General features: G+C 39.0%; 1 protein-coding gene across 1 annotated transcript in view; it reads left to right on the top strand.

The window, feature by feature from the left end:
- Window positions 1-16,982, top strand: part of LOC101881642 (multiple epidermal growth factor-like domains protein 6) — a 198,626-nt gene that overhangs the window by 112,889 nt on the left and 68,755 nt on the right. The window contains exon 6 of the mRNA XM_031047076.1: window positions 15,958-16,080. Coding sequence (XP_030902936.1) covers window positions 15,958-16,080 — 123 coding nt within the window. The remainder of the gene's footprint in view (window positions 1-15,957; window positions 16,081-16,982) is intronic.

Raw genomic sequence — 16,982 nt, forward strand, 5'->3', positions numbered from 1 at the left:
GACTTTGGGGGCAGCTGTATCCAGACCCAGTGTGTGACTTTGCAAGGCCATCGCTGTTTACCCCAGTAATGTCAGAGTCACTAGTGTCACTGATTTAGCCTGATCCCAGGTCAGATAGAAACTCTCAGAACACTGGTGACACCGAAGAGTTAACAGCTGGGCTAAAAAGAATATTGAGGGAATTGTCTAAGAGAAACAAAGTGCTTATTGAAATGACTTCAGCATTTACTTAGTCTGTAAGCTTTGAGGTGTAACTTGGTCTTGTCAAACTCTCTTTTTGTTGATACTAATTCTGCGTTTGGACTGTTTTCCTTGCCCAACAAATCAATGCACAAGGCTTCTGCCATTTCCTAGGGAAAAAAAAAAAAGCCTGAAGGACATAATATCATGAACCTTTAGGAAAAAGACAAACAGGTCTTTAATTTTTTTTTATTTTTTTTAATAGAACAGAAGAAATTAGTGCACTGGAGGGATTCAGGATGCCTTTTCATTACTTTATCTCAGAAAGTTGCATTTGACTGGTAACATTATGGCACATCATGACACAGTTATGTTCAGGAACACTTCCAATAGAAGGAGAATAAGGAAAATTAATTATGTTTTACAAAAAGAAAATTATACCAGTTCTGATTACAGATGCAACAAGTACCCCTCTGCATGAGCTCAAATCTCAGAGCAATCAAGTGAAAGCACTCATAGATGAGGTGAAGCCACCCATCCTTCATCTTTCTCTATCTCAAGACCTTGTCTTGAGATATAGAAATAAAATCAGTTGCATGAACTGTATCACAATTATCCAATTATTTGTAACTGAATTACTGTGTCCACTTAGTGTGCGCCTTAGAGAATTAGGGGAGCAGACAACTCCATCTTGTGACCTTAATAGACCCTGGGTGAAAAATATTGATTACTAGGATAATTTAACATGCTGGATTTTTTACAGCCATTCAGAAAGAAAGAGAAAAAAGAGTAACTGAAATTAAAAAAAAAAAAGTGAGACAAAACCTAATTTCTGATATTTCCAACCCTGTCGTTAGGTGCTCTCATAGGTTCTTATAGCAAAGCCATAAAACTCCCCAAGTATTTATGTTTCAAAATATAAAAAAGCTGTGAAGCACTCTGTCAGAGGCTAAAGAATAAACATTTACTTCTCCATTACCTTATACATCCAGGATAGTGGTAGATGCTTGATCATTTGAAGTGAATTCAACCAGAAGCAATACCTGTTTTTACATTTAAATATTGTTTATCTATGGTTGCTCCTGCCTGTCATATCAGTATCTTTAGTCACAAATAGAAAGCATAAATACTGCTTTTGATTTCAGATCCCAGTTCATAAAAGAAAGAGTGCCCTTATTCCTCTTATGAAGGGAAATACATTAGCAAAGATTAAGGATTAATTGTTCATTTTAAACACTACTGAGCATTATGCAGTCAGACTTCTGTGGTTTTCTGGAGACTATTGGATTTAGGCATGAGAACTGTGTGGTATTTGCGTATGGTTGCAGAGAGAATCCAGGCAGAAATTACTGAAGACATGCTTTGCTACATTTGCAAACGTTGCTGGAAATGCAGTTATATTTATACTCCTGAGCAATTATTTTGGAAATTATGGATTCTTGTTTCAAAGCATTTGTCTCTGACTCTTGAGGAGAAACAAACACTGGAGGTTGTTTTTCTGACCTTTCTTATGCGCTCCTGTGCTGCATTTGGAGCCAGCTGGGATCAATAGCTACGAGAAGCTGTTGCACTCTCCACAGAAAATAGCGTCATCTTTCTGCATTTGTGTCTTCGTGGTAGTACTACAGCGAAAAATGTGCTTAAAGTAAGTAGTAAAAATTACAAGAGATTCATAATAAAGGTAACATTATCTGTAGGTTATTGGATTTTTAATTAATTACCTGAATCCTGATTAATGGCAAGCCCAAGCAGACAGGGACCCGAGCTGAATTTTGGCAGGCTCATTTGAGGCTCTCAGCAGCTGTCAGCACGTAGCAAATGCCATGGGTTGGTTTGGTCAGTCCCCTCTCATTTTATGCACCCTCCTAAGCCTAATCCACTCAATTACATGCTGTGGACATACGAACCCTTTTAGTCTCATTAAAATGTAGCGTATACCGAACTCAGCAAAATCACAGTCATTTTGTCTGACCTGTTTCTCTTCAGTCAGGGAAGACTAGACCAGAACAGACAATTTGGCCTATTTTTTGAGCACATATTTGGCAGTCTTTGCCAAAAGCAGTACCTAATGCCCTGATAATTGTGCTGTTTGGGCGGGGGGTGGGTGCTATTATTTTAATTGTATTTGTTTAGGTTTTTCCTGATTCATGTTTGACTGTTGCTCAAGTCTCTCCACTCCTCTCTGACACACTGAGCTAAGATGGCTGTGAGCTAACCCATGCAATTTCTCACATCTGATATCCCTCAGGGTAGATGAACTAGCAGTTATGACAGTTTCTCCCAGAGTGAGTATTGCCACTGAAAAGTGAGCTCGTTTATCCAAGATGCATGTTTTTATTGATTGAGGCTGAGGACAGGCACAGTCAGTTTTCAGTCACTTTTTAAGCAGATGTTTTATGCAGGCCACTTGGGTAGAAATGACTGGTGTCAAGGGCAATATCCTAATCCAAAGCTCCAAAGCAAGAGCAGAAGGAGTCCTGCTTGCATTTGCAGCCTTGGTTCTTGGGGGCAGACTGAGGCCTTTTATATTTCAAGAATTTAGTGATTATTTCAGCATAATCTTGGTAAATCTCCTTTTCCATGGAGGAAAAAATCTGCTTTTTCAGTGGAGGAAAAATGAATTTTTTTCCCTGGAGGGTTTTTTTGGTGTCTAGAGTTTTCTCTGTGAATGTTTAATTCAACCGCAGCATTTTAATAACAGTCTTTTGCATAAACTATGCAACTGGCAGTTTAATTTTCAGGTTATGTGAGGATTACACAGGGTTGAGTGTAGTGCAGTTTATCAGCACATCATATGTTTCTGCTGCTGTGTTCCAAAGCAGCGCATTTTTTAAAAAGCACGGCATTATTCATAAACCACAGAAAACTGGCACCACATTCTATGTTTCAGTTATGAGTTGAGTTATTAGTCACTGATCTAACATGGACTGAAAGGGAAGAATTGTTTGTAGATATCACAGGCCTCCCAGGTAACAACAAATGAAGAGTCCCATCCCTATGGCATCTGCTGGTCTAGCCCATATGACACTAGAAAGCTCACCATCAGTCACAGCTGATTATAGACTGCACATGGGCTGCTTCCCCAAGGCTTTCAGCTCCCTAGTCTTCCTCCAGGATCTGAAAAGCTTCACATGGGTTCTACCAACTGGAAGGAATAACAAAGTGCAAACTATAACTTGCTATTATCTTTGGAAAGGCATAGTTGAGTAAAGTGCAGGGAGAATGGCAGTCATCCCCTTCATGGGCTTGCTGTGTCTGACTCCAGCTTTTGCAATTGTGAGTTTCTGAAGAAAGCTGGGCATGAGCAAACATACCAGCCTGAAAAGTTTTCTTTGTCTACACTTCTTGATGCATAAAGCTTTATTGATCAGCTTTTGACAATGAAAACATTTAAGGTTGGGAAATATTATAGTATTTGCTACACCACTCAGGGATTTAATGTTTAATTAATGTAAGAGCTTTGAATAGTCAGATGAAAAGCACTATGTAACTTTATGAAAAGCCTATTATTGTCCAGCCCTAGAAATAATATGACAAAAATGATAGACTGCAGTACAAATATGTTTTGAGATATTTCTAAAGCTCTGATTAGTTTATATTAGCTAGTTTCTAGCATTTATGACTACCTCTGAAAGACGGGTTATAGAGATTGGTAACATTCCACTGGGCTGATTGACAATAATTAGTTTATTTTAAAGGAAAGGAAAGAAGCATGGTATTGTTGCAGCTGACTAATGTGTATTAAAAGCTAGGTAATCTTTTGCACAATTACAGAGATACAATGATTGCCATTGTCAGAGAAGAAAATACACTCTTACTTTTAAGAATCATTGTGTAGGAAGAGCTTTGCAAGCCTGAAATTGAAGCTCTGGTCATGGTCTCCAAAATTACGGTTAGTAGTAATTTTATGCAGAAACAAGACTTTTGAATACTTAAATTATAGCTTGCTTGTAGCAAGGTATTTACCAGCAAATACAAGCATCTTATAAACAGCACATGAGTCATCTTGGTGTTCGTTTTAAGCACATCGAAAATGTAAATTGCAACTGAATTATCCTTGTGTAGAGAGGCAAGGCTCAGAACCTTCAATTCATACTTTAAATGGAAATGACGAAAGGAAAAATGTGTACATTTGCCTTTCAGTGGAGTATTGTGCAGGGTAACTACTGCTTTTTCTATATCTTTACTTGCAGGCTACATAAACAAGGACTAACTAGATACAGAGATAGGAAGAAGTGCAACTCCTGAGCGGTGTTTATGTTCCTCTTTAGAAGCATTTAATACCTGTCTTCTCTAGGATAACTAATAGAAATCCCATTTTTTATTGAAATGCACATGGACTTTACAAGCCATCTGATATAACCTTAAAAAGCTTTAAACCAATCTGTGATAAAATCTAAACCAAACAGAAATCTGTCAGCTCTGTTCAAAGCAGTGGCCCAAAGGAAGCAATGCAGACATGACTGTCAGCAAGATAGCAACTGCTGGGAGGGCTACACTTCCTTATTAAAAGATCAGTAGTGTGATCAACATCGTATTGAATTACTCAGACTTCAATTACATGAGTACCTGAGGGCTTTAACTGAGACTTATTAGAAGACCAACTTGAAATAAACCTGCTGTTGTTGCATACCAGATCTTTGAAAGACCCACCTGAGAACTTTGTTAACAGTTACTATTCCAGAAGACATTCAGTGTCAGCCAAGGAATTAAAAATATATATATATATATATAAACAATATCAAAACAATAAAAATGGAGCAATCAAGTGATTAATTTGATGTCATTTTTAATCTCGGGAAGAAGAAAAAAAAAGAGAAGAAAAAATTTCTGTACCTGGTGACATTGTTCATTAGGATCCAGTTCTGGAAGCTGGTATGGACAGGTTTGGGATGTGTTAATGCCACTACTGTCTTCTTGTGGTTGAATCTGGGCAGTCACAACTAATATATGTCATAAGGAAGCAAAGTAAGAAAATCTGTATAACGTTCTAGATTTTCTCACTGGCGATTTGTGTTGCAGATTGGCTTGGAGCTGTGATAGCTCCAGTGGGGGATGGATGCTTGTGGTGGCTTCTTGATGAGGCACCTAATAAAGTAATGGCTATAGAGCAATGACAGTGAGCCAGTTTTTACAGAAATGGGATGGATTGTGTTATGGTCTCATGTAGGTGAGATTGGAAGAGAGATGCAACTTAGTGGCTGCATGCTGTGTTTTCCCTCCGTCTTCCTAGTCCCTCACGGTCTTGTCACTGCAAGCACAACGCCAGCGTTATACGTGTTTCATGTGTTGAGCAATACAGTTCTGACGGGCAATTGCTCCTCCAAAACCAATTATTCCCAATATTGGCCTATGTTCCAGTCAGTTTGCAAAATGAGTCTATCCATGTCATGTTTTAAAGCTTTTTGCCAACCCAGTAGGATTACTGTCACAAATAGCACTGATGTTTCTGACCAGCAGAGCATATGTACTGTAAGATGGAAACATCAGATTATGATTTGCATGATTGTCGTTTTCTTTTGCATATTTTACCTACTGTGTGTGGAAAAGACATTTCTCTATGCATTATACTGTTGTAAAGACACTTGCTGAGCTCAGCAAGTGGGCATTAATATTGCTGCTAACAAAAAAAAAAGATATTCTCATCAGTTCAGTCATTTCTCTCTTCATATTTCATAACTGTTTCTTCCAACTGTCATATCCTGCCAAGAGAACATGCTGATGGCCCAGCATATAAACCTCCTTAGTACATCTCAGGTTTGAATCTGTGCAAGGAGTTTTGGCTGTATCATGCTGTCGCTTATTAAGTGCATCTCCTCACAGAGATCCTTTCCTCCATTGCCACCCTCCTACCTCCCAGCATGGCATGACTGAATTGTGCTGGGGAGCTGTATTTAAAAATTAATAGCCCCATAACAAATTTTCCTTCTGCTATTCTGCGGCACATCAGTAAAACTTGCAGGAGCGTTGCAGTAAAGCTGCTGATGCTGGTGGTCTCAAAGCCTTTCTCCTAAACAGAAATTACATAAAACTTTAATTATTGTGTTACAGCCTGCACTGCTGTGGTGCACAGGCAAAATGTCCTCTTCCATCTTTAGTGTTTACAGCTGGTACATTCACTTCTTTTCTGCAGGTAACAGTAAAATTAATGAAGCTGTCTTCAGTACATAAACATTTTTAAAGATCATAAGTTATGCATTTGTCTGGATTATTGATCTTCAGATTGTACTCACTTGTTATCTCATGTGGTCATTCACTTATCCTGGCACCGGTTTTCTACTGACGGTTTGTCCATCTGCATGGGTTTCATATCAATGTGAATTGGAGTCATCAAGGGTGTACAGTTGCCAAAATATCTTAGTATAGCCCTACTGTGGAGGCTGGTAACGCTATCAGTTTTTCTTTTTGGCTTTATTTTGCTGAGATGCTGTGTGCTACTCCAAGATTCAGAAATGGATCATTCTTTTTTGTTCTAAAGACTAAGAGTGGAGAAAGATGTTCAGATCTTCTTTGTGAAAAGATGGAGAAAAGGATTGCTTTGCAGCTGTGTGAAACTGTCACGGTGTTGTCTGAGGTTGGTCCATGAAATTGTCATGTTCCTTACTTTAATTCTATACCCTGATTTTCTTGCAAATTATCTGATCCCAATGGCTGCTTAAAACTCATATATAGAGGTATATGTCTCTGTGTGTATATTTAATGAAGAATTCCTTGAAACTCTAATTAGGGTGCTTGACTCTAAAGCAGTTTACATGTCACAGGCTTACACAGCTATCAAACAGATGCTGTTTCTTTTTTTTTTTTTTTTTGCATTCAACTGACATTTTCATTTTCTCTGCATATTTTGAGGACTGAGCAGTGATGTGTTTTGACTCCTGAGGCTACAGACGATACCAAAATGAGGATTAGAAATGAAGCTTTACCTGTCAATTAAGTTGTTAAGCTTGTCCTCCACAGCGTCTGCACTTTCAAATGGCCTGTTTATTGAATTTGAAATAGTTTTCATCCTTGACTTTGTTTAAATTGAATGGACAGTTCTAATTATAATTTTCAGAGTTTTCAACTGCAACATATGGTTTGCATATAGAGTTGTGGATGAGGGGCTCTTGGCTTCTTATTGAGCTAAACCACTGTTAAATATCTCAGGAGAGACTGGCATATCAGGCATTGAAAGTAAGCAGAAATTGGCAGTACAAATATTGGTCATTTTTATATTTTTGTGTCACTCTGTCCAAGTGATCCGCTCTTGAAGTACATTGAAGAACTGTGGTTGCAGGATCTAGCCATTGGCAAGGAACAAGTCACCACTTTCAGTGGCTGCATTGTGCCAGTCTTCACATGAAAGTGCTATTAAAAAGAGAAAAAAAAAAAAGTCTTAGAGCATCTTTTACTCTGATATATTCCTCCCTCATCCCAACAATGAGTTTAAATAACCACAGTCTTTGGCAAATCAGTGTTGTTCTTTGAAATCATTTGCACAACATCTCACAGAAGTATATTCATGTATTTATTCTCCAGTAAGGCCAGTGGCAGATTGGGAAATTAAATTCAGGTCTTTAGGACTTGATCAGTTTTCTTTCAGTGCTTTTACAAGTCTCCTCCACAAAAGCAGGCTGTAGAGCAGCTTGCACTGGGCTTGTGTGCTACAAGCAGCTCCCTGCCTTTCCTCTGCTGCTGTTCCTGAATCTCCCCAAAAAACTGTACCTCGGTGATGCCTCTGTCCTCTTCCCTCCTTGAAACCATTCATCAGGAAAGACATCTCCCTTCAGAACTGGACCCAAATATTTACTACTGGACACAGACATAGTCCCATAGATGACTCTGCTGTTCAGCATTTCACAGTGACATGGTCTCTGCCCTTTGGTGTTCAAATAAACCAAGGGTGAGAGAGTGGAAATGCAACCTAGACACAGCTAGAAGGCATTGAAGCTACCTGGAAAAACATCTGAAATGTAGGGCAAGTTACTGATGACAGGGTAGAAGATTCCTTTCTGTAATGTGACCAAATCACTGGGGAGGTCTAAAGGAAGGTGACAGACTGAAAGGCTGTGAAGCTGGTGCAAAAAGTTTTGGGTTTTTTTTTTTTTTTTTTTTTAATGCCATCAATTTTCAGGGGAAAGTAAATAATCAGATAACTTGGAAAGCCTGTTTCTGTGCATGGCTAATTGGATAGCCTTGCCAAAGTAAGTGGTGGTTGAAGCTGCTTTGTCCTTAATCCTGAGCAAAGAATAAACATAGTGGAGAAACTCATTGCTCTAACAAGGGTCCTCTTTCATTAGGGAGTTCTTTTGCAGGGACTAAATTGGGTAAGGGATCTCTTAACCATGCCTTTTTACCAATCTCTTATCAGATGTGACATGCTCCTTTCAGTATTGTTTGCTGAAGCTCTTCTGTTAGTTAACTTTATTGTAGCAGGCTTGCCTCAGCCACCTGTGACTTACTGAAATTTAAGGAAGCTTCGGCAGTGATTGGAGCTAGCCTGACTGACTTTGAACTGGAGCAGACAATGGATGCTCATGTAATCCATCGGAGGACCTAGGAAGGGCAGAAACAAATAACCTAGGAGAAAAAATAAAAGCCTAGGAGTGCTATCAGTTCAAAATGGCCCAGCTAGCTCTGCAGGAGCACACTTACCTATGCTGAAAGCTGTTTCACGAAGGTGTGTTAACATCAGGTTCTAGTAAAGCACTCAAAAGAGCTTGTACCATAATTATTTTTTTTTGTGAAGCCTAAGAAAGCCATAGGTTTTGCAACATAAAATCTCACAGCCATAGAAAATGTCTTTTCTCCCTCTTTGCTCCTCAGTTGAGTTCAATGAAACAAAAATGGTTTTTATTAATATGAATAAAAATTCTGATTTTCCTTGTTTAATTATAGGCTTTATTTTAGACTAGATGTTAAACTTGTATTTTTCTTCCTAGAGTCAATACTAATATCACACTTCCTTCACTGTGGAAAAAATTGACAATTATTTTTCTAGTAACAGGAGTTTCAAAACTCCTCCAGTTAAACTTTTGAACCCTGAAAAACACGTTCGTGTTAGCAAAGCAGGACAGATAATTTTAAAAACTTCTACTGCAAGAGCAAAATATGTCATGCTTAATAGTGGGTATATTTGTGAGTGGATTCATACTGGTTGTCAGATTTAGGACAGTTTCAAACTCAAAACTTGGGGAGACTGTGATTTAAAAGAATCTATGAATTTAATCTGTCCCAAATTTACTTATAGCAGTAGCAGGTCTTTTGCTTTTATAGAAAAATTTCTGACTTTTGTGATGAGTTTACGAATGGCTGGGAACCAAGCCTGCTTCCCTTCCTTCCCTGAAGTGTATGAATTATTTAGAAACACACTAAATTGAAAATTCACCATGTAAATTAGTGGGGAAAAAGACCATATGATATTTTCACTTCATGACTTGTGTGAAGTTTAAACAACCTTTGGAATACATGAAAGAGACTAATCACAGTGCCATTACAAATAACAGAAGGGAAAGCACTGTCATACATCTTTATTTTAAATACCATGTTAAATAGCAAACAATAAGAGAGCTTCCATGTCAGACATACTAAATAATCTGGAGCTGAAGAGACTTGGTGAGGTAGTCTGGGCAAGGGAGTGGTAAGCCAGATATTGAACTTATTTCCAAATAAACATTTGAGTTTAACAGTTTATCCGCTTGCCATAATTTCAAATACAGCCATTTAAGTGTTCCTGTGTTTGTTCTTCATGTAAGATCCAATCTCCTCTGTTTCTCTGTCACCATCGTTACTGACTAATCCTCACATCCTTACCATATTGCTTGTGGACCAATGACCCACAGGGCTCCCTGAGTAAAGAGACAAACCCCTGAAGTCACTGAATTTTAAGAAAATGCTGTATAGAATAGACCATGCTTCCTCTTCCTGGTCATGATTTTTTAATAAATAATTACTATAATTATTTTTAATGAGACTGTGACTTTCCAGCCATCAGCATAAGCCATCCTCTGAATAAATGCAGGTAGGGTTTTGTGTTTCCCTGCTTCTGCTGGTTGCATCCTTTCTGCAGTGAGCTATGGGGACTGCAGTGACTGGAAAATGGAAAGTGTGTGTCATTCATTCAAATTTTATGTAGTATTTCTTAGGCAATTGGTAAAAAGTGCGCAGTTATGCTTCTGTGAAAGTCATTTGGGTCGGGTGCTCAGGTGTTTGTGCTAGCATGTACCCAGAACATGTTTTGTACATCAGCTCCCAGCTGGACAGCAATCTTTTCAGTCATGTCAAGTCTCTAGAGTGAGGGGTCCTGGATGCTCATAACTATTTGGTGTCTGCTTCTTCATGTTGTTCTTTACTTGCCAAAGTAAAGAGTTTTTGCTAGAAATAAAAAATCTTCAAATTGTGAGGTCAGAACTGCCCAATTCTGGTTTTTTATTCTCCAGCAGTGTCTGGACACTGTGAAAAGACATTTTTTTCTTTGCTTATCTATTAGAAAGATGTGGCTTTGAATAGTTATCAATCTGTGCATGTTTTTACAGTCAAGGGAGAGAAAGCATTTTCATTTGTCACCCAGAAGGAATGCCACTGGCCCTGTGAAGCTTGCTGAGAGGCAAACCTTGCTCTGCCACCTGTCCCTGCTTAGGCTGTGCATGTTGCTCTTGAAAAGTGTCCTCGATGTGAATGCTATCCGTGTGATACCCTTGGCACATCATCTCTCTTTACATTCAGGATTCTCAAAATGTGTGTGCTGTCATTGACTTGGCCAGACCAAAGATTGGAACTCAGTTCTGCAGTGGGGGTTGTAATTTAAATAACCTTGTATCTCTGATTTTGCTAAAAATACACAAGCAGGAAAAATGTGCAGTAAACTTAATATTAAAGGACCATTTCATATTGTCATTTCAGAGCAGGCACACACATGTGCACAGAAGGAAGGCATGTGAAAAGTGATAAAAATTACAAATAATGACCTTGTGAAGAAAGCAGTGCTTTAAAAAATAAATTGAATTAGAAAGTAAGGCAGATCTGCAGGCACTTTGAGATTCAAAGTAGCAGTTGTTCTGCACCAGAGCTCAAATGTATGCATATGCCTACAGGTGGTTATGGGTGCATCAATGCAGACCTGCGGGAGAGCAGGTGATGCATTGATTGTAGGAGCAGTCACTGTAACAGCTGCTAGACAAGTTCCTTGAAAAAAGAGGATTTAAAACCACAGAGGACTTAGGATTGCATTAAATAGTTGTCTAGTGGTTAAAATAGACATGCGTTTCTGTGTCCTTTGGAGGCTCCTGATTCTTTGGGTATTTAGGAGCAGGTTTAAGGAGGTACCTGATTTGTAGTGTAAGCACAAGGGCTTTTGTCAACATCAGCTCCCCTCCATCTGGAGACATGGGAGCTGTGGCTGCAACCTGCTCTTGACTGCAAGTGGTGTTGGGCTGCAGCAAGTGGAGAACGTGAAAATAGGGAACTGAAAAATAACCCACCTGCTCACAACTTTGTGTTGCACAGCATGGCCAGAAAAGAAGAGAAAGATGATAAAAATGGAGAGGATACTCCAAAAGCGCAGTCCTTCTGCCATCAGAAGTTGTGCTTTTCTTGTTTTGGGATTTAGTTTTGCATGTTGTTTATATTTCTTAATGGTTTAAAAAGCTAAGCTGCTTATTAGTGGGGAACTGATCTGGCAACACATCGCTTTTTTTTTTCTTTATAAAAGCATGATTTCAGGTTCACTAATTATCTGTGTTTAACACCACTGTCTGCTTATTTTTGAGGAGCTGGTTGATCGTAGATGTTCCTAAATGTTTCAGTAACGATATTAAAAAAAACATGGACGTGATGACCCTGAATTCCAAACAAACAATCACACAGTTCTGTATTTAAAAAGGTTTGAGTTGGGGCAAACAAACTATTACCAATGTGGTTCATCAAGTCAACTGGGGACAAACCTCCTTGAAGATTATCAAAAACCTATTCAAGGATATGGAGGACTTAAAAATCTGTAACTTCATCAATAGGATCTGCCTTTGGAAATGGACACTGTGCTGGCAATGGTTTGTGCATTTGTACACTGCATCCTCTTTTCCCATGTTCTAGACTTGCGATGTGCATCCTGTCAGGAGGGAGGAAACGGCAGTGTGCAGTCAAAATGCACTGAGCTCAGTACAAGTACATAGGCCTCGGAAGCATGAAGAGCTAAAAAAGTTCTTAGTCATGGTGGCTAAAATACTTTGCATCTTGGAAGCATGTAGAATTCACTTTTGGTTTTTATGGCTTACCATAAGGCTATTCCTGCCAAGTTGTTCCTGATGAAAAGTAGGTATCCCTGTGCAGGAGTGGGGGCACACTGCCTACATTCCGTGCTGCATACAAACAACATGGAAAGCAGAGACATCTGCAGTGGGGAATTCCACTAAAATGCATGTTTATTGAAATCTTCCATAGGTGGGAAGGAGGATATTCACGTACTTACTCTGATCTATTCACCCAACAGTGTAATCCCCTTTGCAACGTAGCCTGGGATGGCACACTCTTCTCATTTCACTTCTCATCTGAGCAGATTGCGCTGCCTCTGTTTTGTGGGAATTCAGGTGCTTTTATTGCAGTCTGCCTCATGAGATACAAGCTGTAAATGGCCTGAAATTTGGGGTATTCAGGTAATTGTCCTAAATTGTAACTACAGAGGGCTGAGCACGTAGGTGTTTCAGTGTGATCTGCAGTGGAAATGAATCAAAATTTAATTATAATGTATTCTTAAACAGATGCAATCTTCCATAATCCCGTAATATTCTAGAATTACAATAGAATGACTTTATATTTCTATAATATTTTTTGATATTTTTAGAACTTCATAATTCTTGAATAATTTTCTATTTCTGTAGGTATTTCCATGTAGAAAAAGAAGCAGCTACGTCTGTACCTGTAACAGCATAAGGTGTTGCTTTTCTGGTGTATATGTCCATTACCAAGATGGCAATTTAAATATGAAAGTCCAAAGAAGCAGGATTTTTATAACTTTCAAGTGCAATTGAAACATTTAGATTAGTGTCTACTTAGCACACTGCTCCCTGACCTAGATAATTAAGGCATTTTTCTTCTGTAACTGGGGGCAAAATCGTTTCCTGGCCTTGGGATGTAGGAGACATTGACAGGCGACTGTGCACGGCATTTTTCATTATTATATCTATAGTATGTGAAGGAATCTATCAACATATAATCCTAAAAATATTGATCCTGCAGAAAAAGCCTGAAACTAGAAGGGATTGGGTGTTACCAAACTTGCCATTCACATGGCATCCATGCAGGACAGTCATGGAGTCGCATTGCGGGTTCATTGATCTCACCTCTGCTTTTGTCCTGACCTGCTGCAGGGAGTCTTGGGGTGGGGTTGGGTATAGCTCTTACATACAGCTATTTCAGGGTCTTTATTTTTTATTTAATTACACTGCTTTTCAGCAATATAGTTGCCTCATGGCCCTTCGGGATGTACTATCATGAGGGAAATACCATTGAAAGAGCCACAGCAGCTGTAGGAGCTGCAGAGCTCCCCTGTAAACCAACTCAGTTCTTTAAACGTTCAGAGTCCAACAAGTAGAGCTAACTCCAAGTGCTTGTTTTTATTAGCTGAACTAATCTTTTCTCCTTTCTAAGTGCTGAAATGATAGCTTAAAACTGTATCTGGTATATTAGATTAATTCTGCAGCTGATTGTAGCCTATAAAATTACTATATTGAAGCTCCCAGTACTTGAGTTTATTGAGGTATAAATACTAGAATGTGGTGTGCTGTACAGTTCAGCTGCTTCCTTGTTATATTTTTCTGAGTCTTTTTGCTTATTTTATTTCTGTGATACTCAAGACAAATAGTTTCCTGGTTTTGATTTTGTCCTGACATTTTTCAGTAGGCTAGTTCTTAACAGCATAGAATTCGAAAAGATGAAGAACATTTTCTGTGTACTGTTTACATTTTAAAAAGCAAAACTTCTGTTAAAGAAGAGTATTCCAGATGTCTCCAGGCAACAGGAATGTAGTATACAGTCTAATACAGCAGAAGGATTAAAAAGTAGTGCACATTAGCAAATAGTCAGAATTTAAACACTAGTCAACACCAGGATTTCATTTTAGGTGAATGAAATTCACACGTGAAGTATTAAAGTTTAACTTTATAAATACATTTCTTTATGACCAAGACACTGTGCCTTTCCAAGTCATCTTTAAAACTTCCTTTTTCATTTAACTTTGATTAGATTTTTGTAAAATGAAATAAACTTTAAAGCATTTTTAAAAAGTTAAACCACAAAGGCTAAAAGCAAAGCAGATGTATCAACAGCAAAAATATGAAAGCCAGGTCCCTTGTTCGTTCAGTGCAATATGGGGGAACCTCTGTGTTGCTGTGTTCTCCACTGCTGGCATGCTTCCCCAGGGCAGCACTTGTTGCAGCCACTCTTTTTTATTTCTTCAAATCCCAATCTCCCCATTCACACCTGCTTTGGTGTGCTTGGGTGGGTGAACTCCTTAGATGACTTGAGAAGGTGATCTAAAGAGCAATTAAGTCGATGGGAGTCTTTGATGTTGAAAGGGGCATTCTTTTTAGACGTCTTTTGCTGGAGGGAATTTTGGCTTCAGAAAGGGGAGAATGTCTTTGGTGTTGAGGATAATTTGGTACCAGCATCAGTCCTTGGTGAGGTGGAAAGAAGTGGCATTGCCATCCCACGGGGCTCTTAAGGAGCAGGCAGACAAATCCTAGGCAGACATCTGCAGATGAAATTTTGCTCGAGGATTGGACCCACTGACCCTTATTTCCAATTACTTCTGTGTCAGTTTTTAAGGCACTGGTGTCAACATGCCAGCCAGGTGCTATTTACAGTAGCCCAGTGTTGCTGAAAAGGTGCAGACACTGCTTATTTGGTATTTTTGGAAATTCAGGTTTGTGGGTCTGTTGTAAACCTTCACCTGTTTACTTAAACTGTTCTTGATCTTTTTTTTTTTTCCATCATTGTGTATCATTTTTCAGATGAAACTTTAAAGCAACATTCTCAAGCTATTTTAATACTAGTTTCCCTCTTCATTTGGCTAAATTTTATTCCCTAAAATGTGAAATATGAAAAGATACCTGCTTAGGTTCGGAAACGATATTATCAGGAAATTACATAGTTTTTCTAGGAGGTCATCTGAAAAGATGCTATGGAAAGCTTAGGTGAATACTAGGAAGCCTAAGTGGAACGAGTCACAGAAAATGTGGCACAAAATCATCATTCTTTTTAAATGTAACATCTAAGCTCCCTGTGTATTCAGTGGTTAAAAATCTAATGTTGATTGAGATCATGGGCTCTGTTATTGCATCACTTTTTTCCATTTATGTCAGTTTTATGTGCTTGTACCTTCAAGAGCACCTGCTAAAAGGATTAAATGCCTGGTGCAAAAGGAAATCTTCATACAGCAAATGTTTAAAAAAGCCAAGTGTTTGACCAGTGGTACCTATGAGCTCAGATGTGTTACCTTGCCCTAATTATTTTGCTGTATTTTTCTCTTGGCCCTGAGGAAACAACCATGTCACAGATCATTCTAATTAACAAGAGCTTCAGAAGTAGAAACTACAGAGGCAGTGCCTGCAGGAACTTTGAAAAACACCGTAAAATTTCAATTTTCTTTGCTCTGTTTACAGCGCAGAAGTGAAGCAAACAAAACCCCAGTCTGAGTGTAACGGTTGCATTATGTATAAGCTATATGCCTGCCATCCAGGAGAGCTGGGGTATGTCTTTGCTAAGGCTGTCTTGTAATTCTCATCATCTGCCTTTCTTCCCTAGATGTGGATGAGTGCGCGGTGGTGAATGGTGGCTGCCAGCAAGGCTGTGTCAATACACATGGCTCTTTCCACTGCCAGTGCTGGGCAGGATATAGGCTCCATGCTGATGGGCGCACTTGCATAGGTGAGTGAATGTTGACAAGCACTTCACATGCTTGAATACACAGTTTTCTCTGCTAAACCTGTCTTTGCCTCAGTGCAAAGGTTTGTCGACTATCCCAGTCTGAGTTTTGACTAATTCACAAAGGATGTCATTATTCATTCCAGCTCAAGAAGCTTGATTCAGGTATTTCCAAATTTCTTCCTTTTTTCTGCAAGGAACAAAAAAGGAACTGAATTGTTCCTTTTTGTGTGTGTGTGTGTGTGTGTGAGTGATGGTGTCCAGTGTTTCTGTGATGCAATCTTTTGACCATTTCTTTTGTTTGCTGGAAGTATTAAGGAAGTAGGGGATCTTAGTTTCAAATGAAAATGTTTTTTTGGATTCTGAGCATTTTTAATTTGCGTCACATCTCCCTGCATGTTCCAGCACTGCCCTGGGCTTTTCTGCACCATTACTCTTCCTCTTAGTCTTTTTGTCTGTTTTTTTAAGAGAGACAAACAGAGGGTAGCAAAATCTCTTGCCCACAGCTGCCTGGCACAACACCGCTCTTATGACCAAGCAATCCCAAAATGTAGTTTGTGTCTTCAGCAATGAAGACAAAATAAAAGCTTGTGGTTGCCACCGAGAAGTTGGATTTAGCCTTTTAGTCCATCAGACTGCCCAGGATGGGTCCCCATAGGCTTTCCCAGATGGTGGCATGAGCTGAGGAAGACAGATCTCATTAACTGGGTCAAGGGGTGCAGCGGTGAAGTAAAATCTCTGACTGCACTACAGTGAGCAGAACAGAAAATAGTCTTGGGAGGATCAAAAGCAGAGGCCAAATTTGTGAATTACTAAGGTACATCTCAGAACACGGTGCTATGGTCTGGTAGCTAGACAGGGAGCTCTAAAAGGCTGATGAAATATTTAAGTATGCCTTCAGAGGT

The sequence above is a fragment of the Melopsittacus undulatus genome, chromosome 6 (genome assembly GCF_012275295.1).
Source record: "Melopsittacus undulatus isolate bMelUnd1 chromosome 6, bMelUnd1.mat.Z, whole genome shotgun sequence".
Lineage (NCBI taxonomy): Eukaryota > Metazoa > Chordata > Aves > Psittaciformes > Psittaculidae > Melopsittacus > Melopsittacus undulatus.